Source organism: Coloeus monedula (genome assembly GCF_965178545.1).
Source record: "Coloeus monedula genome assembly, chromosome: 4".
NCBI classification, from domain to species: Eukaryota; Metazoa; Chordata; class Aves; order Passeriformes; family Corvidae; genus Coloeus; species Coloeus monedula.
The window spans coordinates 62,341,655-62,368,184 of NC_138784.1; the positions used below are offsets into that span (position 1 = coordinate 62,341,655).

At 39.4% G+C, this 26,530-nt stretch overlaps 1 protein-coding gene across 1 annotated transcript; it reads right to left on the reverse strand.

Annotated features, from left to right (window-relative positions):
- LOC309572161 (B-cell receptor-associated protein 29-like) lies at positions 1–23,058 on the reverse strand. The gene is made up of 8 exons (XM_082280232.1): positions 22,855–23,058; positions 22,534–22,637; positions 19,006–19,106; positions 16,722–16,872; positions 12,367–12,502; positions 9,685–9,796; positions 2,301–2,401; positions 1–948 (listed from the first exon to the last, which is right to left on the reverse strand). The coding sequence occupies exons 2-8, from the start codon at positions 22,623–22,625 to the stop codon at positions 910–912; spliced, it is 732 nt and encodes a 243-aa protein (XP_082136358.1). The 5' UTR covers positions 22,626–22,637; positions 22,855–23,058; the 3' UTR covers positions 1–909.
- Between the last annotated feature and the right edge of the window lie 3,472 nt (positions 23,059–26,530).

Below are 26,530 nucleotides of genomic sequence, written 5' to 3' on the forward strand. Positions count from 1 at the left end.
TGAACTTAAACAATCCCTTTAATATAACAAACATATCAAACTTTCAAACATAAACCGGAACCAACTAACAAACTCAAAACAACTTTCTGAATACCAAAAAGGTTTTATGCAAAACAGTGCACATTTATTTGAGGTATTGTATCCATGAAAACAAAACAAAACAAACCAAACTATCTACATTTTAGAAGATTTTTTACTTAGCAAGGCAAAAGAAGTTAGGTGGTACACAAGGAGTAAACCAATGTAAACAGTGTAAAAATAAAAGACTGCTAATACCAGCCAACCCAAGACTGAAATATCCCAATATATTAAAGAAAAATAAACCAAAGGCATGCAAAATATTGTTTGCTAAAATACACTCAAATCCATGTGGCTAAAGCGAAAGTCACAAGCTAGTGACGTGGATTTCTTTATTTTCCTTAGATTGATTGTCATTCAGTTTTCCACTGATAAAAAGCTTTCAGCCTTCTTCAACCCACTGGGAACTGAATTTTTAAGACTCCAAACAGGTGCTGCAAAGGAGGTTTAAGTAATTGTGTTTTTATAATCTAGTGTGATATACAACCTCAATCAAATGCCACAAGCAAATGGTGATCTGTTACCATTGTGGGAGGCAAAAGCTTGGAAAACAGTCAGGTTGCTCCGGGTGGAATTGAAAGATTTTTGAGTTTCTCCTGACGAGAACAGTGACAAACTCCATAGTAAATCCGGTAAGCCATTTAACATTTTATTTGCAATACAGAACATTTTGGCAACCAAGATGCATTAGAGGAATCTGAATCGTGACCTGCAATGCATGTGCTTTTCAGAAAAATTAAGTTTTGTTTCAGGTATGCATCAGGAACATCAATACCACAAGACTTTTTCTCATTCAAACAACTGCAGCGATGCCATCTGTCTCAGATGCACTTACAGGTCTTTCTTACCTTCTGCTTGATTTAAACTTTGCTGAAAAGAGACAGATCAAAAATAATTTAAGTTTGGCAAGATCAGAAACCGTTGACTCCAGACGCTGCATTTTGCCCCTCTGCAGTCACACCTGATTTGTTCACCATACACCTTTCTAAGCTGCAGTCCCATCAATACTACCCCACACCACACCTGAGCTTCTGCTGTCAGCAGCCAAGGCTGTGCAGCCTAGTTCTGCTCCCTTTGGTGTTGCAGCTGAGCTGTGCAGCAAACCCAGCAGAAAACATCTTCTGCTATCAACTGATTTATTCTTGGGAGCCAAATCTCCTGTGTGCTCAGTACCTCTGTTCTTTCCACTCAGAGGTAAACAGAAGATGGTGAGGATGTGTGTTTTAGACCACAAGTCTGTTAGAAATGCAGCAGGACTACTGTGGCTCATTACACAGGGAAGCACAACAAGGACAGGCCATGCATGGTGGTCTTGAACACAGTGATCAGTTGAGCAATCTCTGTAGGAGTACAGGGTGAGGCTGGGAATAAGTGGTTTCACAGAGTAGAGGAAAGAAAGATTATAACCAGGTCAAAACTGCCTTTTTTAAAATTAATACAGGACTGAAAAACTCTTTTTGAAAAGCAAGTCACCATAATTTTAACAATAATTTATTTTCTCCCAGGACCACTACTTAAAAAAAAAGGCTAACTTTCATTTTTACTGAATTTTGCTCGAGACAGATGCTAGGCATGGACCATATGAACACCTGTCCAACAACTTAAATTGGGAGTACAGACTCCCAGTTCTACCAGAAATAATTACTGTGTATTTTATGGGTATTACAGCCATGCACATAAGAAACTCGATCAAACAGCTAATTGAACTTTTGCTTAATATGGTTTTTAAATTATTTTGTACTTCAGTTTGAATTTTACAGTAGCCTGTTTTTAGCCTACGCTGTTTGTTGGGTTTTTTACCTTCGTGTATCAACACTATTGCAACATGTATAATCTGGGATTGCAAAAGCATGTTTTAAGAGCAAACAAAATAAAATTACTTTTATAAATTATGTATATACTCCCCCCACCACACACACAGACCCCCCCCCCCCATAATTTTCTTACCATATTTCAGTTTCATCATCACATGCAAAACTATCTGAATCTTATTTCCCAAGTAACAATAAAACTGAAGCTAATAACAGCCTGAGCATTGTCAACCAAAGTGCAAAACAAAATTCTACTATTTTGAAGAAGTTTAAGGAATGCTGCCAATTGTAACTTTATGCTATACTAAAGATTTTGGTAAATTCTCTTGCACCAACAAAATACCAACAAACAGAATTTTGCTGGTACAATTTCAAAACACAGTTCTTGTATGGCGATCCAGAGCCACCTACCTGAAGCTGCTGAAATTCTTTCATCAGATGATCATATTCTTTTCTAAGGCCTTCAGACTGCTTTTTAACTGCAGCCACTTCAGTTTTTGCCTTATGGAAAGCTGTAAAATATTGGAATTGGTGTTTTAATAATGACTTGTATTCCTGCAGTTCCTCAGAGCCCTAGATGTGCATTAGGGCTCCACTGCAGTAGACAGTTCTTCCTCTAAAAAAGCTTAGAATTTAAGACACAGCATCACAGATGGACACAGATGGATGGAAGAGAAGTTGAGGACAGGGAGCGGAAAGAGAATGGCCAATGTTCAGAAAGATCAGCACGAGGAACAGGAAGGGCCTGTAAGAAAGGTAGGGGTGAGACCAATAAACTACTGAAAGAGGTGACTAGTTAGTGATGATTACAGTGTTCTGTCACATTGCAGGAGACAGTTTTAGAAAAACAAAACTCTGTAACTCCAAAACCAAAACTCTCAGACCTCTTAAAGAGGGAACTCAAACACTGGGCAACATTTTCACACAGCAACTGAGACCATCGACAAAACATGGTAAGGAGGAAGATAATACATGATTATAGGAGCACAGACCTCACCTTTTTACCCTGTTCTGTATTTTACCATGCATGAGTTAATTGATTAGCAGCATCAGTTTATGGATGAAAAGGCAGAAATGGTGGTGGGATGACGGACAACTCTGAACAGTTTTTTAACATGTGAAAAAAGTAATTATTACTCTACTCCATCTCAACACAAACTGACATCACATCTATGCTGCAGTACCAAACAGCCTAGGACTCCATAGGGGCTATTTTACAATGCAGGGTAAAACAGCGCCAAGTGTCATAAAGCCATTAGTCCTAAGCTGTTACATGAGGTCATTTAGACATTTTCATATTCCTCTGCTACAGGTATCTCAGGGATCATTATAGTTCTCTGATGTAGCATCACAGGCATAGTCTAAATTTTGATCTACTCATGTGAAAACAAAGAAATGTTGTTAACGATCTAATAAGGCTGCTTCACATGCCCACTTAAAAAACCCAAACAACCAAATCTAATGGTACAAATAAAAAATGAACATTTGCAAATTTCATTGTTCTAAAAGTGTGAGTCTATCCTTTGACTCGGAACTCCCTGAGAGAGACTCTTCCTTCTCAGAGACCTCCATGGCACTCAAGAATTACAGCACTTCTAAAAGCCTGTTCTCAAAAGATGAGGAGCTAGATGTGGTTTTTAAGCACTGAACTAACAAGCAGTCTGGTATGAACCAGATTTCTCTTTGGATGCTGGTTCTTGAAACATCAGGAAATGAGATTTGACCACTCTCCTACATGCAAAAAGGAGAACTCCCTCCCCCAGAATTTCTGCTATTTTTAAGTAATTAATTGGAATGCATAGATGAAAAGTAACTCTAATTTCAGAACTCTGCAAGTGGTTTTCCTGTAACAGGACTTTTACCTACCTTGAAATTCTGATTTACTGGAGTTAATAACACGTCCATCTATTGATTCCAACATGAATAAAAATTCATCCCTTCTCTTTAAATCCTTTCTTTCATTTCCATACTCTTCCACAGTTATCCTGCATCCTTTAAGTCACTCTTGATAGCATCAATACAAATTTTCTGAAGGTTTTGGTATTTGGAATAACTTGTATATTTCCATACATCTGACAAATCAGATGTATTGCATTTACTCTCTCTCTGATCTTGGTACTGTTTAAAATATTCAATAGCAAAATTTGGAAACAAGTAAAATAAACTTGTGACAATTTGATAAACTCCCAAATTTTAAGTTGTAGACAAAAAACCATATATGTATGCTATTTCACTTCTCCAAGAATCTGCTACTTAGATAAATCCTGCTTTTGCTTGAACATTCTTATACATAGCGTATAATTAATAATACCTAATTTCTGAAGAAGTTGTAACTCAGTGTTATTGATCTAATACTATTTAGTTATTTATAAGCAGTGGCACAGTACTTTAGTTGCAACTAAAAACTACTTTATCTTTAAAACATGAACAAAATATCTAAAAGTATCTATAACTCAAGAAAGCAAACAAGCTACTGCATTGTTTCAATGTTTTGACCAAAACAGATGTATGACAGAAATACCTCACCTAACCCTAGAAGAAGAAAAAGCAAAGAACAGATTGTCCTTTCCACCTGTGTTGGCTATGGACAAAAACCCCCAAAACATCAACAAACCACCAAATCCAGACTCATTTCTGTTGGGGCCACACAATTAAAAGAAGCATCACATCTTTGACAGTGTGAATTCCTCAGTGCACCAATTTCCCTGGATGCCTTGTGCCACCAGTGTCCACACAGCAGTGCCCAACTCCTCTGCGGTTGCACGAGCACTGCAGTGCAGCTGAGTGCATCAGGTACAGTTTATCATATGGATCCTATCACTTGAACACAGATCCAGCAGGGAACAGGAGATCCTTTGTGTGCACAATACACTCAGTTATTATTTCTGGCTTCCATCTGGCCTGTTACTTTGCCTCACAGGAGCACAACAGCTGGACTGGCAGCAAGCAAGCCCCCACAGCTGACACCTCCCACCAAGTCAGTGCATGAGCAGGCAGGAGGTGAGGATGCTGCTTCTACTTTAAAGCACCCAATGAGACGAATAATCACTAAGTTCCAAACCCAGAATCCAGCCTCAGTACTATGAGAGGTAGGCTATCCTTTTTCATCCCTTCTTCTTCCCTTCAAAGAAAAATCAACAAACTATTCCTAGGGCAGTGTTTCAATAGAAGACATTTATGGAAAACTTTATCCCTTTACACTTATGTGTGACTGAAGGTCTATAAATAATTGTGACATATATGGTCTGAGAAAAGTAGAGAACTTGTCCTTCTTTCACCACATTCTCTGAATCCTATTCCAGGAGAGACAGTTTACTTCAGATTGATCTGAATTCTAAGGATGGAGAATAAAACTGGTCTGAGGAGCTACATTACCACAGCCCAGTAGCTGTAGCATTTCTATCATCTTCTCATTCTAACAAGGATGGAGAACCTAACACTAAAACCAAAACCAAACAGCAACAAAAACAACCAATAATTCTTTGGGCATTTCCTTGCACAACTTCTAGTCCTGGTCTGACTAAATCACTTGACTTACAGTGCTTGCTACTAAGGAAACGATCTGGAACTTACATTAGCATTGCTCACAATACAAGCCTACAACCCAAATGATTTGGACTAGTTGAAGAGTAAAAAAGAGCCCTCTCTTAAAAGAGTTTTCAAGTTAAAAAAGAGCTATTCACATTTAAGAATTTAGGCACTGACGGCACAAGAGATTTGCCAACAAATACGCTGTAAGGCTGGGAACACAACTCCAGTCAAGCAATTCCATACTAATTCTGAATTCTCTTCTTAGGATATAATGGTCAGAATTTAGAATGAGAAGGCAGGGCCAAAAAATTTACAGATTTGCTTCAAGTATCTTTTGCAACCTCAAAAGAAATTTTGTTACAAAAGGGATGTTATAGCATCTTCAGATGGCATAAACAGCCTTGTATAATAAACACTGTATAATAAGCATTGTATAATGCTTGCTGTATGCAGCCTTCCCTTCCAATCTGTAAATGTATCAACTCTTGCTGCATGTGACATCTGCAATGGCTCCCACCCTTGGTTATCATCTCACAGTTTTGTAAAAAGTAAGGTTAAGTAAGACAGACTTTGTTTCTCAACTTCCCTCTGCTATTGGCTAAATAATAAGACTGTGGCTAATTCTTTTAACTTGCTTGTTTTTAAAAACTGGAGTGCATCAGTGAAGCTCAACATAGTTTTCACATATAGCCTACCCAGCAACACCAAGGCCAAACTGAACTCTCGCTTGCAGCAATAGTTTTATGAAATGTATTCCCAATGTCTGTATTTTTAATAACTTTTTAAAATGTAATAATCTTCACATTTAAGTGAGAGCAGTACATCTGTACATGCACACTTTCTAGAAAAGCCAATAGTTAGAAGCTATTTCAAAACCAGCCCTCCACATGAATTGTTCCTTTCTTCCTGTCTCCTACAACACTATGCAACCATGAAAACAAAAGAACACTCGTGACAGTCTGTACACAAAACAAACCTCTTTAAAGGATGCATGGAAATTCCATTAGAATTTCCTCCTGCCCCACTATATGACAACAATGTATAAGTAGAGTATTTTCAGGAAAAGTTGAACTGAAGTTCAAAAGCACATAAATGACTTTAATGAGCCAGTACATATTTCATGAAGCCCTGTTCCTGCCCCAAAAAAAAGGACTGCTGTAAGGACATAAGGCTTGATGAAACTTCTCTCACCTCTAACCTCATGCCCAGTTGCAGATAATTTGTTTTGTTGTGTTTTTTTGAATAGTTTTCAAAACCATCAAAATGAAACAATATCATGGCATGTCTTCTTTCCCCACAAAATTCCTATTGGTCCTAGGCCAGTAGCCATACTGAGAACCTCTAATTATCTGAATCAATATTTTGTTAGAAATATGTCTAATGTGTAGGAGGAGAAACATTCTTAGATCAGTACTGAGTACTGCTACAAGTATGCACATTTATTTCTAGATATCAATGAGACATTTTCATAATATATAAGTGTATCAATAAAATACCATCTCAGAAGGTTTCTGAGCAGTCATGTTATTACATGTCTAGGTATGCTAAAAATGGATTTAGGCTCTAAAACTGCTAGCCCCACTGCTGGGTGCCTAAAAAGCCCTGACAACAATATGTGAGTCTGCAAGAAAGTAGTGAGAAACTAGCCCTCTTTGCTTCATTTCCAAAATGAAGCAAAAAAAGGAATCAAGGGGAATAGAAAAATCTAGTCTGAAAAGAAAATGAATTTGCTCAAAAACCTTGTAAATAATTTCCAACCTTTCCCCAGATTTTACTAATTTCACTGCTCAGTCTTGTATTTTGATTCTTCCTCCCCACCTGTTCAAAGCACAGGAGGTAGAAAAATGTCTTCTTAGCTTAGGATTCCACTGTTAAGCAAGGGGAAAAAGAAAAGTAGTTTTGTGTTTTCTGTGAAAGGCAGAAAGCTGAAGAACTAGAGAGGAGTCTCCTGAAAGTCTGCAATCATCTGTCTACACTATAATTTTAATCAGAATTTCAGAAAAAGGAGACATACAGTATTTCCTCTGCCAGTTGTAAAAACAGTTATAAAAACTTCACAGAAAATTTGTATGACCTTTGAAGTCACAGCACATCTGATACTAAACTGTTTTCTTAAATGTGAAGACGGTGTACATTTAGGACTCCTGGTTGCCACTATACTGAGTTAACCTGCCTTTCAACTCACGGCCTACTCTAAAATAATATATCTCCATGCATCAGCAGCTTAATGACTGTCCCAGACCAGAGCAATGGATAATTGAAACTGCTTTTGAAGAAAAAAAATTTTTTTTTCCTTCCAAGCAGCAAAAAAAACCCCCTAAACACAAACCCCCAGCCAACCAAGAACAAAATCTGAATACTTTAGCTGAAAACAAACAAGAAGAAAACCTCCAAAATCAAAACCAGTCAAGTTTTTATTTTTATACTAGTTTTGCTTTGTTTCATTATTAGGTGACACCCTTCACACTCTTCACTCCCCCCCCCCGCAAATTTCATGGATTGGACTTCATGGACACAAAGAAAAAGTTACTTTAGTCATATAAGCTCAGTAGCATGAAACAAATTGTTTAGAAGAGGCAAAACAAGCTTTCCAATCTCAACTTTCATTTTGTGTAATCCACTGCTCACAGTTACTGAACATGAAAGTCAACATTCACCTGCCCAGCTGCAAGAATTTCAAAAGAAAACAGTAAATTTGATCCACACTCTCTAACACTCCATAGAAAACTATGTCTACAGATGCAGTTGTTCTTATTAAGTACTTCAAGCTTTCTGGCTATCAATTTGCTCAAAGTAACATATAAGAAAACTTACAAAGAGGTAAGACAGATATACCTCACCACCACCTAGCTGCCCATGGTAATTCCCATACCACCCATGGGGTTTTTGGCAACGAGGGGGGTGGCAACAGGAGAAGGGCTATAAATATTTTCCTATTCACTCCTTAGAAAGACCCTTTTGCCCACTTTTGCCCTAACAAAAGATTCAAGCATGCCTTAATTTATACATCTCTTGGATGGACAATATCCCATGGGGAGAATGAAGCTGAAGCAGCATGAGGTAAATCTATTTATTCCTTAGCCTTCTCTAGCATTCCTGACTGAAAAGCTTACATTATATTAGTGTTACATACCACAAGTTAGTTTAAATAAAACATATGCATTTAAATTTTCCACTGATCCTGTCACTTCAAAGACTGTTTTCCCCCCTTTCTTCAAGAAAACAGCAGGAGAGGGAAAACCCACCATCAAACATGCCTGAGAACATGAACTAATGAGATTCTCTATTTAAACATTCTTGTTGCTTCAAGGCCAGCTGAAAACAGCTGGTTCACATTTTTTATTTGAATTCCCAGTGGACAGTAAAAAAGGATTAATGAAATCTTTGCTGTTATTCTTACAGTGTTGTAGCAGTGCCAGGCAATATGAAAGCGGGGCTATGTTTTGATGATAACATGCTATCTCGTAGCAAGAAAATTTGTATTTTTGTTAGTCTGAACATCTGATTAATGTTTACAAGATCACAAGCAGTGTTATCTTAAAAACACTGACTTCAGATGAGCAGGTGTTCACAGGCTCACACACCTTGAGAGATCCCAGTAAGACAGAACTAAACAGGTAAAATCTGCTTTTATCTCAATTTGGGCTGCCTATAAAGCAGTTTTGACAACCTAAACCTTAAACACGGAAGCTGCTAACAAAAGTATTATGTTACAAATTGCAAGATATGTTTCCTTGTAAACAAAAAAAATATTAAAAAAGCTAGCATCTTAATACCTCAACTGCAGAACATATATAAATTTAGAATACTAGTCAAGGACTTTTCTGCTGACGGAAACCCTGTGTTAGTAAAAAACCTCAACCACAGTACTTCCCCATTTTATACAGAGAGAGTGGCTGCTATGTATGACATGAAAGATCAAACTGATGCTACAAGCAACCTGCAAATGATTCCATATCCTGGTCGTGTCACTGACAAAGACAAGTCAACACCACTTAAATATATCAGTCCAATTTGTTAATAATTACAACTTAACTAAGGTGCTCCGATTACACCTTACATATTTTCATAATGAACTCATTTACTAAAATATTGGGACGGCAATGGCATGTTTTGTCAGTTCCTAGTCAAATGTAAAGAAACCACATACGAAGTGTTCTGGAAACAGATGAAGTTAGTTCATGCTATAGCTAGAATATTTTTTTGACATTCAGTGTTGAAATATATTTTTCCTATTTGCAAAGAAGTCCTAACTAATACTTACCATCTGATGTCTTCTGTAGCTCTGCTTTCAAATGTTCAACTTCCTCCTTCAACTTTTCCTTGGTTGCATCTGTTGACTCTTTCTTTTTACCATGTCCTTTTCCACTCAAGGCCTATTAAAAACCACAGTTGCTACAATTAGTTTTATTTTCATTAGTCTGATATTGATGCAAAATATCCAGGGAATGTCAGCCCTGAGCTTGCAAAGCATTAGGTTTTATCAAATGTCAACCTGATACAGGCAGATAGTCATGCTAGAAAAAAATCCTCCCAAATTAAAAAAAAAAAAAAGGAAATAAACAAGCTCAGTGTTTTAGGTAATGGCATACTTGTAACAGAAGGGCATTATCTCCTTTGTAAGAGTACTCTGCATGTCTGCATCAAGTGTACAACTTTCACTTCGGTTATAAATGGATTTTTCAGAAGACACACACTGGGACTGTCAGTGACAGAATGCTGCCGTGCTTATGTGCAACTGGTTCTAACAATTTCTTCCAATTCTCTCCTTGTAGGTTTGCAGCTACTTCAATCTTCAGAATAGTTCCAATATTCAGATTCTATTTCCAGTGAAATTCAAGACAAAAACTAGGAAAGAATTCAGGAAGAGCCCTGTACACACTTGACACAAGAGCAATATATTCCCTGTACTCCAAAAATGTTGGCACTACTATACTTATGCATGCTCTTTAACGTGTAAGATTAGATCCCATAACAAGACCCTTTTTTCATGAAGCTTCTACTATCTAACCACACATCATCTCTGTAATAGCAAAAGAAGTGGTAAATGTTTAACGGGATGAAGTAAAACAACTGAGACAAACAGCCGTTAGGTGAACTAGCAGTATCAGAGCTTACCAGGCACAGGCAGGAGCAAAGGGGAAAGATTACTTTAGGAAGAAGAAAAAGAACTGTTACAAAGAGTGGTAAACAATCCAAGGAAAAGAGCTGAAAAAAATTTTCCATAAGCTATTTAATCAAAGAGCGAGATGATATTTAACTGCTCATAACGAAACCATAGCCAATTGTCTTCTTTGCTTTGTGCTCACCTCTATTAATATGCAAATAGCTATTTCTGTAAACTTTTATCTTAACTCCTGTGCTCCATGGAACCTCTGAACAGGTGACAGTGCAGACCTTGTACACCAGAGTAAACTCACAGTATTTATACTTGCAGCCAGTGCCTTATGTGCAATTGCTCTCACTTCTCTCTGACGGTGAAATGAAGCACACTTGTAAATAAACACAAATGCAGGGGCCAAGCCACAGAGAAGCCTAAGCCATAGGATGCCTATGAAGTTAAAATATTCCAGTCCTGAACACTTCCCATGTCCATCACAAAGGAGATCCAGCCACAGCATGTTGCCTGTACCTGTGGCTACACGTGTTTTTAAAAACCATGCAATCGAATGCACAAATAAAAACAGACAAGAGTACAGTTTCCAATTTCTGGCTATCACTTGCAAGTGGCTAAGAGAATGTGTTGCTAAGAGAATGTGAAAGCAGAACAAAAAAGAGGACTTTTGGCAAAATCCCAACAGGACAGAAAAGAAAAAAAACCCGTACCCATAGGCAGTAAAGAGACAAATTCCATGGCTGAGGGAAGGAATTTGAATCATTTTGACAAAATACCAAATCCCAAAATTTTGGAATCATTTTATACTTGGGAAACACCTAACACAGACTAGTGATCCTTGTTTTACAACACCTCTCAAACAACTGGACTTTTTGTATCCCTTCTTTTGTCTAGAGTCTTCTACGAAGATTTATTACAAAAAAATTACAGTGTCAGTAACCATAGACACTGCTTTAGACAAACTGGAAGGAAACCTGTACACACCTGCAGGGAATTTTGTTTTGACAATGTGCCGGACTCTAAAAGTCTTCATATGTCTAGATGTCTGAACTCTAGCTTATGGTTCAGTCTCTTCAAACAGAAGTCAAACTAATCAGTTACAAGAAAAGATTAAAAGATTTCATACATTTATCTTAATCATCTTTGATGACTTTCCTTCCTGAATACAATTATGTATTGAACCACAGCTTAACCATTCTTTGCATAAAAATAACATCTCTTTTGTCCATTGATCTTTTATTAATGAATTTTTGGTAGTAGTCTCATTAATACTACAACAGTGTCCTACTAAGAAGGGGAAGTATTCTGAAGTTGGCTGACCCACCATAAAAAGATACAAGAATATGAAATACATTAAATACAAAAGAATATTTTTCAAATTAGAAAATACATTTCAAGACTGGAGAAAATCCTATTAAGAAGAAACAGTCAGCATGAAAACAGTTATTTAGTAGGCTTTTTCATCCTGGACTGCTACAGCCTTGACCTAAACAGGCAATCGTTTGGGATAAAAGGAATAAAATTAGTGTCTCTCTCTACTTTGTTACGACTAAATTCAAAGAGATATATTAAGAACCTATTACTACTTTGATGAAGTTCGTACTGGAAAGACAGAACTTCATTTACTTGGTTTACTTCAGTTTCCTTTGTTAATAAAATGCTACTATAGTTTGTTTACAGTATTCTAAATTACATACTGTAAAAATAGTTTTCTTCCTTTTTCAACCAGAAGGAAAAAAATGGACAAGCATTCCGTAGCAAACCATCCTCAGAGTACATTGTACTAACTACCTGCTGCATAAGAAAGTTACTAATGAAGCTCAAAGGTACCTCCTGCAGCCTTTCGTTCTCCGCCATGTATTTTTTGGCTGCTTCAGTAGCATCATTTACTTGTGTCTCCAGAGCTGCATGAGATGCCATCTCTTTTGCCAACTGAGTAAGAAGGGTAACAGTACGTCTCAATACACTGGTGAAGAAAAACAGTGAACAGAACTGTAATTTACAGCATAAATAATAAAAAAACCCAAACCACAAGCAAAAACCAAAACAACAAAAATCAAACCAAACAAAAATATCCAACAAACCAAAACAAGCCCTTTTCTCTCTCTGCATTAGATGTAAAAATAAAACCAGAAGAGGGCTGTTTAAGCACCTTAAGGGAAACATTCAGGCTCATGGATGACAAATAACAGTAACAGGAGAGACTGAAAATATTTTCATCCATTGACATTCTGATTTTCACTTGACGCAGAACCTCCCACAGCCATTAAGGGGTCAGAGACCTGATTGCTTAAAGGCTGTTTAAATACTGTTAAATGACCCAGTATTTTTAACAGGATTGATCTCCAAATGCAAGAGCCAAACAACAAGTTGTGGTAATGTGTACAGTGAAAAAAAAAAAACCTCACAATTTCATAAACAGCCTTGCAAGAATAAAAGTAGCAATGTGAGCATATTAATCTTCAAAGTACTGTCAATACAGCTAAATCAGAACATGTGCAGATGTCAACACTCATACGGAACCTCAATTCTAAGTTTTGCAAATACCTCCCATGATTTGATCTAGTGATTGCTTCTTTGCATCACTACTTTCATTATTCATCTTGAAGTCTTTCAAATGTTGCTGAATCAAGGTAACATAACACTGAGTTAAATTAATGTCTATAATGTAACTATGCAGCTGCTCTTCAAAGAAATTTGAAAATCCAAGTAATTGGCTTTTTCATAACTGGAAGAGTATTAATAGACCTTTTCAAGTTAAGCCTCCCTCCACCCCCTCGCTTTTTCATTGAAAGCTCCTTCCTATTTCAGAGGTTAATAAAGAAGTTAAGGTCTCCATGTCACTACTTTTCCAAAGGTTAGCAAGTTTTGCTATTAACTTACAGATGCAGGAATCAATAAAACATCACAACTAAAAGTTAATCACAGAATCATGTAGGTCGAAGGAGGCTTCCATCCCATGCAAAGTAGGCCAGGTTGAGCAGATTGCTCAGAGGCTTGTCCAGTTGAGCACCTACCATCTTCAGAGATGGGAGTCTCCACCATCCTTCAGGGTCCTTGTTCTAGTGTTTAACCACTCTTGACAGTAGCAGTACTTTTCTACCACAAGTCAGAACATCTCAGATTCCTGTTAACTCTTGTCATTCCTTTTTGGATCCACTGAGATGAACTGGATCCATCTTTTCTGCTACTAGACAGACATACAAACCAATGGGATTTTCCCTTCAAAGTCTCTTCTCTTCTGTCTGAAAGCCATATTCCATCATCATCTCCTCACAGGTCACATATTTCAGCCTCCAACTTTCTCTGTACCCCACTGCAGTACTCCAGTATTTTGGGGAATTAAAACTGGACACAGTCCTGCAGCTGCAGCACCACATGCGTCAGACAGAGGAGAATAACCATTTTCCTTGACCTGCTGATGACATCCTTGCTATCACAGCTCAATACACAATTGGCTGTCCACCAGGATCCTCAGGTTTTTTCCTACAAAACTGTTTCCTGCTCACCCACGCAGCCAGTCCCCAGCCTGGATGTTGTATATGATTATCCTGTAAAATGTAAGACTTTGCATTTGTCTTTGTTGAACTTCATGAGATTTCTGTCAGTACATTTCTTCAACCTTTCTGGCTCCCTCTGAAAAACAGCACTGCTCTCCAAGATGTCAACCACTCTGGTGTGGCACTGTGAGCAGCTTGCTGAGAGCACAGTCAAGCCTATCATCCATGTTGTTAATAAGGACATTAAACAATACCGAGACCAGTACCAATCCCTGAGGGGCACCAGCTAAAATTTACATCATTATTATCCTTTGAGCCCAAAGGTCCAGGGAATTTTCCACCTGCTTTTTTCTCCATTTCTCCAGCCTATGTCCCTCCATGGTTAGACTCTCAGGATACTAAAAGGCACTATGTCAAAGGCCTTGCAAAATGGATATACTGGTCAGGCATCACCTTCCCTAAGTAAGTCCGTGATGGCTGTTCCAAGTCATCGTGTCCTTCATGTCCCTGAAGATGTCTTTGAGCAAGATTTGCTTCATAACCTTTCCAGGGAGGCCAGTCTCCAGTTTCCTACATCCTGTTTTTTATCCTTCTGGAAGATGAGATATGTTTGCCTTTTTGCAGTCACCGGGATTCTCCCCAGAATTGTGATCTTTCAAACTAAGCCTTGCAATGACATTGGCCAACTCCCTCTGCCATCCTAGGATGCCACAGACTTTTGTATGCCCAACTGGCCTAAGTACTCCCTAGCTGTATCTTCCACTACTGGGAGTGATGCTACACTCCCTGCCGACTCTCCTAGAAGGCCCCAGTGAGCAGTAGGCTCATGTTTCCTTGAGATTCTCTTTTGTTTTCAGCCCTTCTTATCTCTCTCTGGTACAGCATGGGCTGACAGAGGACCAGGGCAAACTAGCAGATGGGTGTCTCTGTCCCACCCAGGGGACAGTCTTTCAGGTCTCTGACACTCCTCTTTTCTGTGCAGTTTGCAGATAAGGGCTCAGCTGGCCCAAATACCTCCACTGATACATAATTTTCCTCATCTGTACCCCACAACTGCTGTTGTCTTGCCAGAAGTGACAAGCTCCCAGCCTCCTCCATTTCATGAATCTCCATTTAACAGTCTTGTGGAATTCTCCTATTGGCTGATGTGCTAAAATGAACCAAAACTGACACAAAGAATGAACTAGGGGCATCCAATTACCCATTCACACCAGATGGGGGTCTCATGTTGGTTGGGTGATGGTACAGCAGTGCAGGATAAGGAAACCCAAGGAACACCTTTCCTCCACTTCTCTGACAGACATTATGCCTGTTTCATGGATAAGCAAAACAGCTCTACTAAGAAAAGTCCTTTGATCTAGCCCCTACTGGAAGAATGCTTATTTCTCCTAAATCTTGGTGAAAGGCCAGCACCTCAAAAAAACCTCAAGCAAAACTCTTCAAGAGCAGAGCTTTTATACAAAATAAAATCTACTGGGGCCACTTTACAAGTTTTCTTCCTTAGAAGCTGAATGTAAGTAGGACCCTGAGAGACCACCTTCCAATTCTTGTGTATGACACAATTCAGCTATTCCTCTTGGAGCAGAGTTTAAAAACATATTTGTGCATATTTACTTAACCTTTCTGTAGGAGGACAAAGAACTTGATGCATTCCTATCACTACTGAGCAAGGCTACAGCCACATTGTTTTTTCCAAGGTTTTTCTGCTCAAGCCTCGTATTCATTTTTCTTTGACACTTCTTTATGCTCCATGCTCTGCTAAAATGGCCACGCATCACTCTGAGGGGAAGAAGTTTGTCATAAGTCTGTCATATTCTTGTTTTGTACTCCTCTTGAGTATTGAGGCAATGTCAAGCAGCTCACTGAAGGAACTCCTAAGAGGACCAACACTTCTTGTCCAGTCACCACAGAAACGCACAAATAGGAAATCATCAGACTAACATGTCTGTTTCCATTTGTTCACATTATCGGTGTCCAGTGACTTCATGTGCTCTCTGCCCAACTGATACGATCTGCAGGTTGTTGTGGCTACTGATTCACAGGTAGTCTTGGCTGCTACAGGTGGGCAGTACAGAACTGCCCTTTCCTTTACCCTGTTTTGTGAGCTGTACTTAAGCATCCTGAAAAGAATACCAGACCTAAGATCATAACACCATAGTAGGCAAGTTGCCACAAAGCGTTTGATCTGCAATACATTTGAAACTTTCCTTAAAACCCAGAATATTATCCTACAGTTCTTAACTTCATGCTTGAGCTGAAGTGGCTCAGGTCAGGCTCAAGTTTTGCTTCTTAACACAGCAGGGTGCAATGACACCAGTTTGCCAGCTATTAATATTATTTTAACAGTACTTTAGTTTTGAGGGTTTTTTTATTCCAGTTTTCCATGTGCAAAACAAAGGGTGTAAGTTTAAGGAAGGAAATGAGTGTTCCCCAAAGAAACTTCTGCAAAATACATGTTTTCTCCAGCATTCAAAATGTTTCTCTCCATGTGTTGCTCACATATCCTTCCAATTTTCAAACATTTGTAAGGTATTATTTTCCCTGATCTTACTTACCTTGTAGCCAACCTGGTCATAATTAATTCTTTAATCCCCTGAAATTGTCCTTCTGATCTTTACAATTACTTTCTACAACAGTTCCTGTAACAAACATACTACGTAAACATTAGAAAAATGTTATACTTACAGCCAAAGAAATAAGGAAAAACCTGAGAGATACAGGTTTCTTTGCGATCGAAAGAGTTTCATCTGAATATGATCAAAGGCACTGCTGTTGACATTTGCAGCCTTTTCATTCACATGAACAGATGAGTATTTCCTGACTTCTCTAACAGCATCTGCAAACAAAAACAGTCTGTTCTTATTTACATCTGCAGGTGTGCATGTATGCTAAACTAGACACAGTACTAGAAATAGGTATTTGGACTTTCTACTCAGCAAACAGTAATAGGACCAATAGTGACTTCAATTATGTTATCCATACATTTTAAAGATTGGTCTTGATAAATCCTGAAGTGCTCTAGCACATTCCCAGAAATATCACAAACCATTGCCCAAAATATGCTTGAACAGGTATTTCAAATGCTTGTGCCCAGCCACAGATGTTACCAAAGACCCTACAGTGTCAAAATGTCACTGCTGACAACCGAGCTAAGATTTCCCAGCAGACAGTAAGAAAAGAGAAAGAGAAGCAAAAAGAAGTAGTATTTCCTCAAGTATCTGCTTCACACAGGGTTTAAGATATGCATGTGTTTTAGTAATGACAGAAGTGTCTACTTTGTGCTTCAATCATAGAGGGAGAAAATTATTTCTTTAGCATCCATCAAAATAGGAAGACTGCAGTAACACAGCAGTAGTAACATCAGTAGGAACTACTAACTGTAACAACATCATAAAAAGAATGGAGGAGGAAAGCTACAACTCAGCTTTCTTTCATTTGCCTTTCATACATCTTTCAGCTTCCTTTCATCCATGACATACTCCTGATAGTTCTGGAAAAGGGCCAGTACACTGCAAACACCTTTCAAAGGACAAAATAAATAATTGGGACTTACATCCACATAAACCCCAAACCTAACCCAGTTAAGAGTTCATATTACAATCTTTAAACATAAGGTCATCAGACATTCCTACAACCAACACAGCACCTTAAATCTCTTCCTGCACATCAACAAATATACACATTTCATGACATAGCCTCAGTTCTTGCAGAGTATTTTGGCCAGATGTTATTCAATTGCTGCTGCATTTGTCTAAGCAGGCTAAATCAACTACAAAGAAAAGCATATAAAAAGTGAATATAATCACTTATGACGGTCTCCTTCACATGTCTGAGTTATTTAGGTGGTATAAAACCCCTGAAGTGAAGCTTCAAACAATGCATTGAAGACTATGAGCAAACAAGTGCATGTCCCTGCGCTATAGGAAGACTCTAGGCCTGCAGTAACCTATCACTTCACCCTATGGGGCAGGTATCTCATCACTGCTTCCCTTCAGCCCAATTCTATCTTTCCACAAAACCAATGACCATCACCAACTTAAAAGCAAACTCTGGTCAAAGTTTTCAACAGCAGTTCAAGAGAGTAAATTAAATAAATTAGTTCCCAATCTCAAGCCATTTACTGAAGATCTACTTTTAAGGATAATACTAAACATAATCTTAAAAAATAATTTTAAAAGTCTATTGCATTTCTGGTACTTTAAATATTAAGAATATAGTACTGTAGCCTGGTCTGACATTGTTAGATATATATATAAGTGCATCTGCATGTTTCCCTCAGTAGAAAATAAAACCATGCATTTTTTCTTTCTATTTCAAGTAGCTTGGAGTTAAGTAGCATGTATATTCTAAGGCACTGGAAACACTTATCCATGGAGAACTATCTAATACCCCTGAAACACAGGAGAACTACTTTCATCACTGAAATACAGGAGATGCTTACCACACAAAGCAGTCAGGGCAGACATTAAATGACATCAGTCAGGCATATGGTAACCATTAAAGCTTTACTCTTAGTTCACAGACCTGAGGATCTGCTCATAACAAATGTAGCCAGCAGCTGTTTTGTATCTGTACTGAGCAAAAGTATTCAGTCAGCCCAGTGCTTTGATATATTCTGGTCTTCTGTTTCAACAGCAACCAAAAGAAAGAGTGCCATCTACTGCATGAGGTGCACCTCAGCCAAATTCTGCTGTCAAACAAGTTCATTTACCTGTATGAGAAAGGGAAACCAAGCAGCAGCCTAGACTAAGCTCCATTTTTCCTTCTCATTCACTCAGTGTATTACAATTGCATTTGGATTCCCAATGTGGATGCAGTATTAGCTCTCTCCTCTTTCATTCTATGGTATAACTTTTCAATAAATCAGCTGACTTACACTAAGCTTAAATCCCTTCCATTAATTTACTGATATAAACTCAATGTACCAGGTTTCTTTTACCCATTTGTTAAGAAATTATCTAACACTTACCAAGAAACAAGATGATCAACAGAACTATTATTGTAAGGAACATCTTGTTCCAAAATACTGCCATTTTGCTCCATAGAGGAAACATAAAAATCTTCTGCCATCTGTAAAATAGAACTGTGTTATTCAAAAATAATTAAGCACTAAAAGAAGAGCATTACAACCTCACAGAAGAGAGCCTTGTTATTGATAAGAGACTTGTATAAGGTCTCTAAACAGTTCCTCTAATTGCAATATAATTTAGGTATACATTAACTTTTCCAGAAATCCAACTTGTCTTTTTTTGTTGTTGATACAGGCAAAACCAGTTGGTTCATCTTACAAATGTCCCGCACAACAGCAGGGACTCTGCAGATGTGTCTGATTTTAGCTTATACTTTGGCTAGCAATACGTTGTATTCAGTCCTGACTGTAACAAGGGATGGGGTAAAGACTGTAAAACCCATTCCATTATTTTTATTTTTATCCACTAATACCTCTTGTTGCCAAAGAAAATTAAAAGCTTCCAGAAATTCTCTACCATCCTCTTCAGAAGGCTTATCTTTTTTATGCTGATGGGTCTGCATAATTCTGAAGTACAAGGACTGTTACTACATTCTAACTTGTAAAAACAACAAGAAAGACAAATCTTGTGTTCATATTTTGTTAAGGGTTAAAACTTCTTTCCCAAGTATAAATTTGCTGGCTACAGAAGCGAGTTCTGGTGAGGCCAATGCTGATGCAGGCTTTTTATTTTTAAATGATTAGTTGTCTATTTGATATTGCTGCATGGAGGGTGTGGCAAAAGTCACACCAGCAGCACAAAGAACATCTAATGCGCTCAAATGAATTGAAACAAGTTACAACAGAGCACCTATTTGTTCTTTGCTGCAGGTTAGAATCAGTGCTACTGCACAAATGAAATAATACCTAGTCATGCCATAGGGATGTAACACAGACATGCTACTCACCATCTTATTATATGAGGTAAAATTTCTTACTTTTGTTACGACTATTTACACTTCCTAGAGACTGTTAAGATTTGCCCTCTCACAGCAGTTTCCAACCTACTACGAATTTAATTTAAATGAGACTGCAGCATGACCTCCTGTGGTCCTTTACCAGAGGATCTCCTCTGGTTCTCCACCAGAAAGAATTAAAATGTTTTAGCGTTGTGCATTTAAGTCTTTTAGTATAATCTCAATTCTTTACAGCAGACAGCCACAGTATGTATCAAACAAAAAGCTTACTTCAAGCTACAACTCAAACAAAGCCAACTCGCTAACTCTTTCAACGTGCAATTTTCCAAGCTCCATACTGACCTCCACTTAAGAGGTGATTCTTTGAGGCATGACCTTAGATAAACTACACTGCCAAGTTATAATCAGGCTAAAAATATGGATCTCTTTACTGGAAAATCTTCCTGTGTTTTATTTTCACATTTATTTTTCCTCAGCAAGTATTGACATTCACATTTACTAAAACTCTACATCCTTTTTGTGCCAGAAGTCATATAAATATAATCCTTCCAAACTATACTAGCCACCATTTAAGATGTACTACACCTAGTAGAACAGATCTCTTCGTGTACTTGCAGTTTTATACTGTCAATTTACTTGTTCCCCAGGAACTTACAAACTTGTTAGCAAATCTGAAAAACATTATTTAAAAAAATGTGCACACACAAGAGAGACAACGAATCAGTTTGAAGACTGACAACTGAGTAAATCAGAACTTCCAAGAACAGCAGTTTCACACCTGTCAGTAACCATGAATGCCTTACTGCTGACAAAACTAGCTCCCAGGCCACCAAGATGTGCCAGGCAGAGTTGCTGCCCTCTGGTACTGTCACAGCAGCTAAATCTAATTTTTAACCCCACGAGATTCCTGCAAGTTTTGTTAAGAAGATAATTGCATATATCACATAAGGGACAAAGCAATTTCACCCTTTTAGAAACCAGTGTTCAGAGGAATAGCTGAATGCTCCAAACAAAGCACACAAATCTATCCTTTCTATATAATTAAAAACACTGTATTTAATGTTTGAAAAAATTTTGGCACAGCTGGACATTACGAATTTGCTTTTCAGCCACAAACACTGGACTCTGTTTGCACTGTAAGTGAAACATATTTCAATACTCCCAAAGTATTCTGCTTGTGACATCAGCCTGAAGAAATTCTTGCAACTAGTTTCCTCACATAAGCCATTAATAATCTGATGCTTATGACTCCCATAATACTCCTCTCCTCTTACATAGTTGCACTTTTGCTTAGAAAACAGTAAGAAATACAAAAAACTCAACAGTCTATGTAAAAATGCTGAACTTGCAAGCCAACTTGTAAAAAACCAGAAGCTGAATTAGATTTTAGAACAGTTTCAACTTCTCAAGCTGAGGAAACATGCCTTATCATTGGTACCAGGTGTGGAGGAGCCAGTAATTTTCAAGACTCCTCCACAGGTTTAAGTAATTAAATCCAAACTTTCCACAACAACTCTTGTTCCTTAAGAGGACAGTAAAAGCTACATCATTCTAAATATATCTAAAGATGCAGGAAACAAACAGAAGACACAAAGAAACAAACAGTTTTCACAGAAGACTGCTGAAACAGCAGCATTTAAAAACCAAAAAAAAAAGCTTTAAAGTTTCTTCCTGCTTGTTGTCTTGGGGGGTTGTGGGATTTTTGTGGGTTTGGTTCTTAAGACTTCCTGATATTCTGAAAAGAAATCATAAGTCTACTTCTCTTGCCTCCTGCAGAGAAACTAGCTTTATTTCCTGTAGAGAAATAATATCACCAAATTTGAAGAGCTACTTACAGGAAACAAGATAATGCTGTAAGTCAAGCCTTTGCATACAGTAAAGATAATAAATGCATTTTTTTCCTTTCCCTTATTATGTGCATTTATTTTACAATAATTTACTATTTTCTTAATGTTTGTGTTGTGTTCCAGAAGTAGTACTATTTTCTTAATCTATATATAAGTTTACAAAGGCCCTTATTCCAGTAGTCCCGAACCTTCTGCTTCAAACTCAGGTTCAGTTTTTTTTAAACAAGCGATCAAAAATTTCTTGCGGGCCTTACATACAGTTTGCAGCTTGCATTGTATATCTGACGTCTCATCTGTTCAGCACCCACAATGCCTAGTGTACACCAAAACATAAGAGTTGCATCTCACAAATGTGACAAACAACTGCCGAAAAAACCTGCATTCTCCTCTCATTTATTACTGCCAGATGCCTTCCTGTACGCTGCCTACTCCAAAACTCTGGGAAAAGCCGTCCCACCTGCTGAAGCAAAGCAGGGGGCTGCTCTGGGCACGCCGAGACCGCTGCTCTCGGATGAATCAGCACTGCGTAGAAACAAAGCTCCTTAAAGAGACTTGCGATTCTTGCAGCTCCTGATACTCAAGTCCCAAACAGCAGTCCTTCGGCTATGTTCACAGCTAGTTTAGGATGCAGCAAAGCTCCGTGTTTATGAAAACAGAGACGTAAAATAAGCCCACACGGATGAGAAGAGCGAGCTGTGTTGCTCAGCACGCCGAAGTTCTCCTACCTCAGCGGGGAAATGAATGGCAGGCAAAGCACGAGAATTACTCCGATTTCACCATACAGGAAGGTAGCCACTGCCGTCCACTGGAAAGTCATCGTCCCGGCGGCCTGCGGAAGAAGGGACGGCTCAGGCGGGCGGCTCTGACTTCCCCTCCCGAACGACGGCCGGGACAGCCCGGGGCGGCGCTGGCCCGGTGGGCAGGGTCCCCGGCAGAGCCCCCGCGAGGCGGCCGCGGGCCCGCGGGTTCCTCCCGCCGCCTCCCGCCCCCCAGCGCTGCCAGCGCCCCCTGCGCGGCCGCCCCATGCTCCCGGCCGGCCTTCGAACCTCGTCAGCGCCGGCGCCCGGTGGCGCTGATGGCGGCCAAGGGGCGGGAGCGGTCGGAGCTGCGGAAGCGCGGACCAGTCTCTCCCGGCGGCGCAGGGCGGGGGAAAGGGGTGTCTGTGCGGACACGGTGCCGCCTCCGCCCTGCCCGGAGAATGTGGGCCGGGATGGGGCTGAATGACACAGCGGGGGCGGCGCGGGGCTGCCGCCGGCCCGGCCGGGGAAAGGTGCGGGCGAGGGAGGGAGGCAGAGTCCAGCCCGGCGGAGCGGCGCTCCCGGCCCAGAGGCCGCGCTCGTTGCGGCCCGGCCGCCCGGGCACACGGGCAGTGCCGCCTGCGGAGCGGGGGGGCCGAAAATGACGGCGAGCGCGGAGTTGCTAAGGGGCCGCACCTCTGTTGGGGAACGCGTGGATCTACGGGCTGAGCAAGGTTCAAATGAGCATTACGTTTTCTCCTATCGAGGGAATGATTGTAAGCATTTTGCTGCGGAATCCTGCTGTGCTCATGCCACCGGTCCGTGACTCCAGCTTAATCTATTGGAGACTTCAGCTCTGCTCTCCAGCACTATCATGAGTTTCTCAAGTTCAGTTAAAATACTGCGTGTGTCTATCCATTCCCTCTTCCATGTGTTACACTACATTAATGTATTAAGACCCAGTAAATTGTTTTCTCAAGAAAAACAGGTCCAGTATTTGTAAGGACAGCACAAATTACAACCCAACAACAGTCTCAAGCACTCAAACAGGCCTGTTTGGACCTCATGAATCAAACAGTATTCCTTCAGAAAACTCTGTTCTATCCTACTGTCCTGTGCCTGTGCAATGTTTTTATCAGTGTACCAAGGCTCCAAGCACATTCTTTCCATACCTTGGTACCCGTTTACCCGTTTCTTGAGCACCTCTTTTGCTAGCCATGTAACTCTCTTTGCCCATGCATAAGAAAGACATCCTCTGATCATTTTTTCCTGTTGATCCTAGCAGATGCTGAGGTGCTGCCAGTGGAAGAGGTTACCTTGTCTACCTGGGCATCTCCAGCACTCTTTGATACAGCTACTTGCTTTAGGGAATTTTTTCCCAATTGAGTTCCATCAACATGAGATATATAAAATGCTGTGAATAGTAGTTCTTTGTTATTCTAATCCGTTAGAATTGACATGGGGTGGAAGTTCTTGCATAAGCAGTTTTGAGCAGAGCTGTTTGAAGCTGCTCACAATCTGAAATTGTTTACTTAAAATTTCCCAGGTCTGCAGGCTGGGGATGGAGCCAGTGTGTCAACATTTTCCTAGTTGTTGCCATGCAATGTCTGAATGAAAGGTTACATCCCAAATAATTGTTTATGCATAACAAATACTGGAGAGAGAGATAAGCAGTCATTTCAGTCCAATCTACACAGCAGGAACACTCCCGGTTTTAAGTAGTATTTCTAACACATTTTCGCAAACATATTTAATCAGCAGTATAGACAAAACACCACCTCTTCAAATGTTCTGGTTATTACATTTTAGCTATTGGCCTACAGCCACTATACTTCACTGAAGCTGTTAAAACGTTAATACTTTCCTTTTATTACAGAGCAGTTTCCATTTCTGAGCTGCTTACTCGCCTCTTTCTAGTACTGTAAACTGCTCTCCCACTAGCATACCCTCATACTGATAGGACTGTATTCACTCATTCCTACTGCCAGAGACTTGGAGTCTGCTTTATCGCTTTAGAGGCTTCATAAGATCTCAGAAAGACTCACTGTGAATGTGACTGCTGTGCACTTCCACTGCGGCTGATGCGTGTTCCCCAGCAACATAGAATGAGACCTGAAGAAAAGAGAGGTCCCCTGCAAACATTCGTGAGACCTCTCTTCTGCTGAGTGCACTCTGCTGCTCCTGGAAGGAATTCTACCTGAAGCTGTAGAAGTCTGGGTTGTTGATCTAAGGCTGTCTCTCTTATACTGAACCCCCATATGATGAATATAATGCCATACAGTATATACATAATGGCTGGCTGCTTTAGGGAAAAAAATCATAAATCTTCAAACATTACAGTTAAAAGGAATACCTTCCTTTTCAATCAATGAGGTGACAAACTATTCTGAAGCAGAAAATTGGAAATGCCTGTATATTAGCAACTGGTTAGAGGACTGAAATAAAACTAATTCTCTTCTGAAACAAAAGGAAAGTTTAAACTTGTTCTGTTTTGGCTTCTGTGACAGCCTTCTCATCACCATACACTGCTTTTGGCCAACCATCAACCCACGAGACCTAAGAAATTTAACAATAGGCAGTAGAGAAAATGGGATTGTATAGGCTGTGTGAGGGTGCTGGGGTTATTGAAGCAGGGTAAAAGCTGCAAAAACATACAGGTATTATGAGAATATGGTATTGTTGTGCAGGGGGGGTTTAACATAAAGAACAGGATCAATTACAGGAGGCAAAGAACCTAAAACAGGAAACAATGCTTTGTATCTTATGTTATTTGCTTTGTACTTATATTAACAACATTTAAAAACTAGAAAATCAAAAGGCTGACCACCTGGTGATGTTAAAAGTAACATGTACAGGAGAAGGACTACATCCAGTGGTTTTAAACGAAATTAGAATTTTTCTGTAATCAAATGTCTTCTAATGAGAAATATGACCTGTTCCAGTTTGGCCAAATTTAGAAATATATACTCTGAGAGAAGGCACAACCACCCCTCCCCCACCAGGTTCAGGAAAAATAAATTTTCCTCGAAGGAAAGTGAAGGAGATAAAACTATTTATTTAACAAACACACGGGAAAGGAAAATAATGCTAAGTAATAAAATCTCTTGCTGTGGAGATAAAACCTGGGAAAAGTGTTAGAGTCCTCCCTTTGGTCTCCTCAGAGCTGGGGCTTGGCCCAGGGCCAGGCCCTCTGTGCCCGGTGGAAAGTCCTCCTGATGTACTCTGAGGTTGAAAGCAGTCCAGTAGAAAAGGGAGAAGATCTGGAATTCCAGGGAAGGAAAAGCAAAGTTCAACTCTCAGTCTTTCTCCAGATAACAAGAAACTGAAACAACTGGCCAAAAGCTGACTGGAAAGCAGCAAGCCGGGTGCTTCCTCACTCCCCTGCCGCAGCTGGGGAAAAAACCTGGTATCTCTGTGTGACCTTGAACAAGCTGCAAACTGCTTTGAAAAAGTTTTGCTCAGGTTTTCCTTCCCCCTCTCAGGCTCAGTTCAGAGCCACAGAAAGGCACCAAGTTAATTTCTGGGCATAGGGCAGCGATATGGGATACACATCATAGAGTCACCCCAAGACAGTGTTATTCTGAAAATAACACTGGTAGTTGAGTAACTCCCAACCTTAGCAATTTATGTATATTGGAACAGTATGGTGTTCAAAGTATGGCTCAAAGACTCCAACTTTGCAGTTTATTCTATGGAAACATGGTGAAGTATATTCAGATGCATACAACATTTAGAATGGAAGGCATAAGATTCATTTCACCCTTGGAAAGGGATGATGAACTTTCATTGACTTTTATGATACACAAAAGGCCAGATCAAGCACTCCATAATTAATACCAATATTAATAGCAACCTAGGTCTTGTACTTCAGGCAGGAATCTCTGTGATTAATCTCACACAGGCACAACTGCTGCCTTCAAAATCATCAAGTACTCAGTTCCTAAATAGGTCAAGGTATTTCCAGTCCTCTAAAATTCAATTTTCC

What these genes read in the sequence shown, in the direction of transcription:
- LOC309572161 (XM_082280232.1), bottom strand. Translation starts at nt 22,625, where the DNA reads ATGACTTTCCAGTGGACGGCAGTGGCTACCTTCCTGTATGGTGAAATC. An exon ending in TTTTCCTTATTTCTTTGGCT is followed by an intron (nt 12,503 to 16,721) that starts GTAAGTATAACA and finishes TTTCTTCACCAG; the next exon opens with TGTATTGAGACGTACTGTTA. An exon ending in GCTACAGAAGACATCAGATG is followed by an intron (nt 2,402 to 9,684) that starts GTAAGTATTAGT and finishes AATATTTTACAG; the next exon opens with CTTTCCATAAGGCAAAAACT.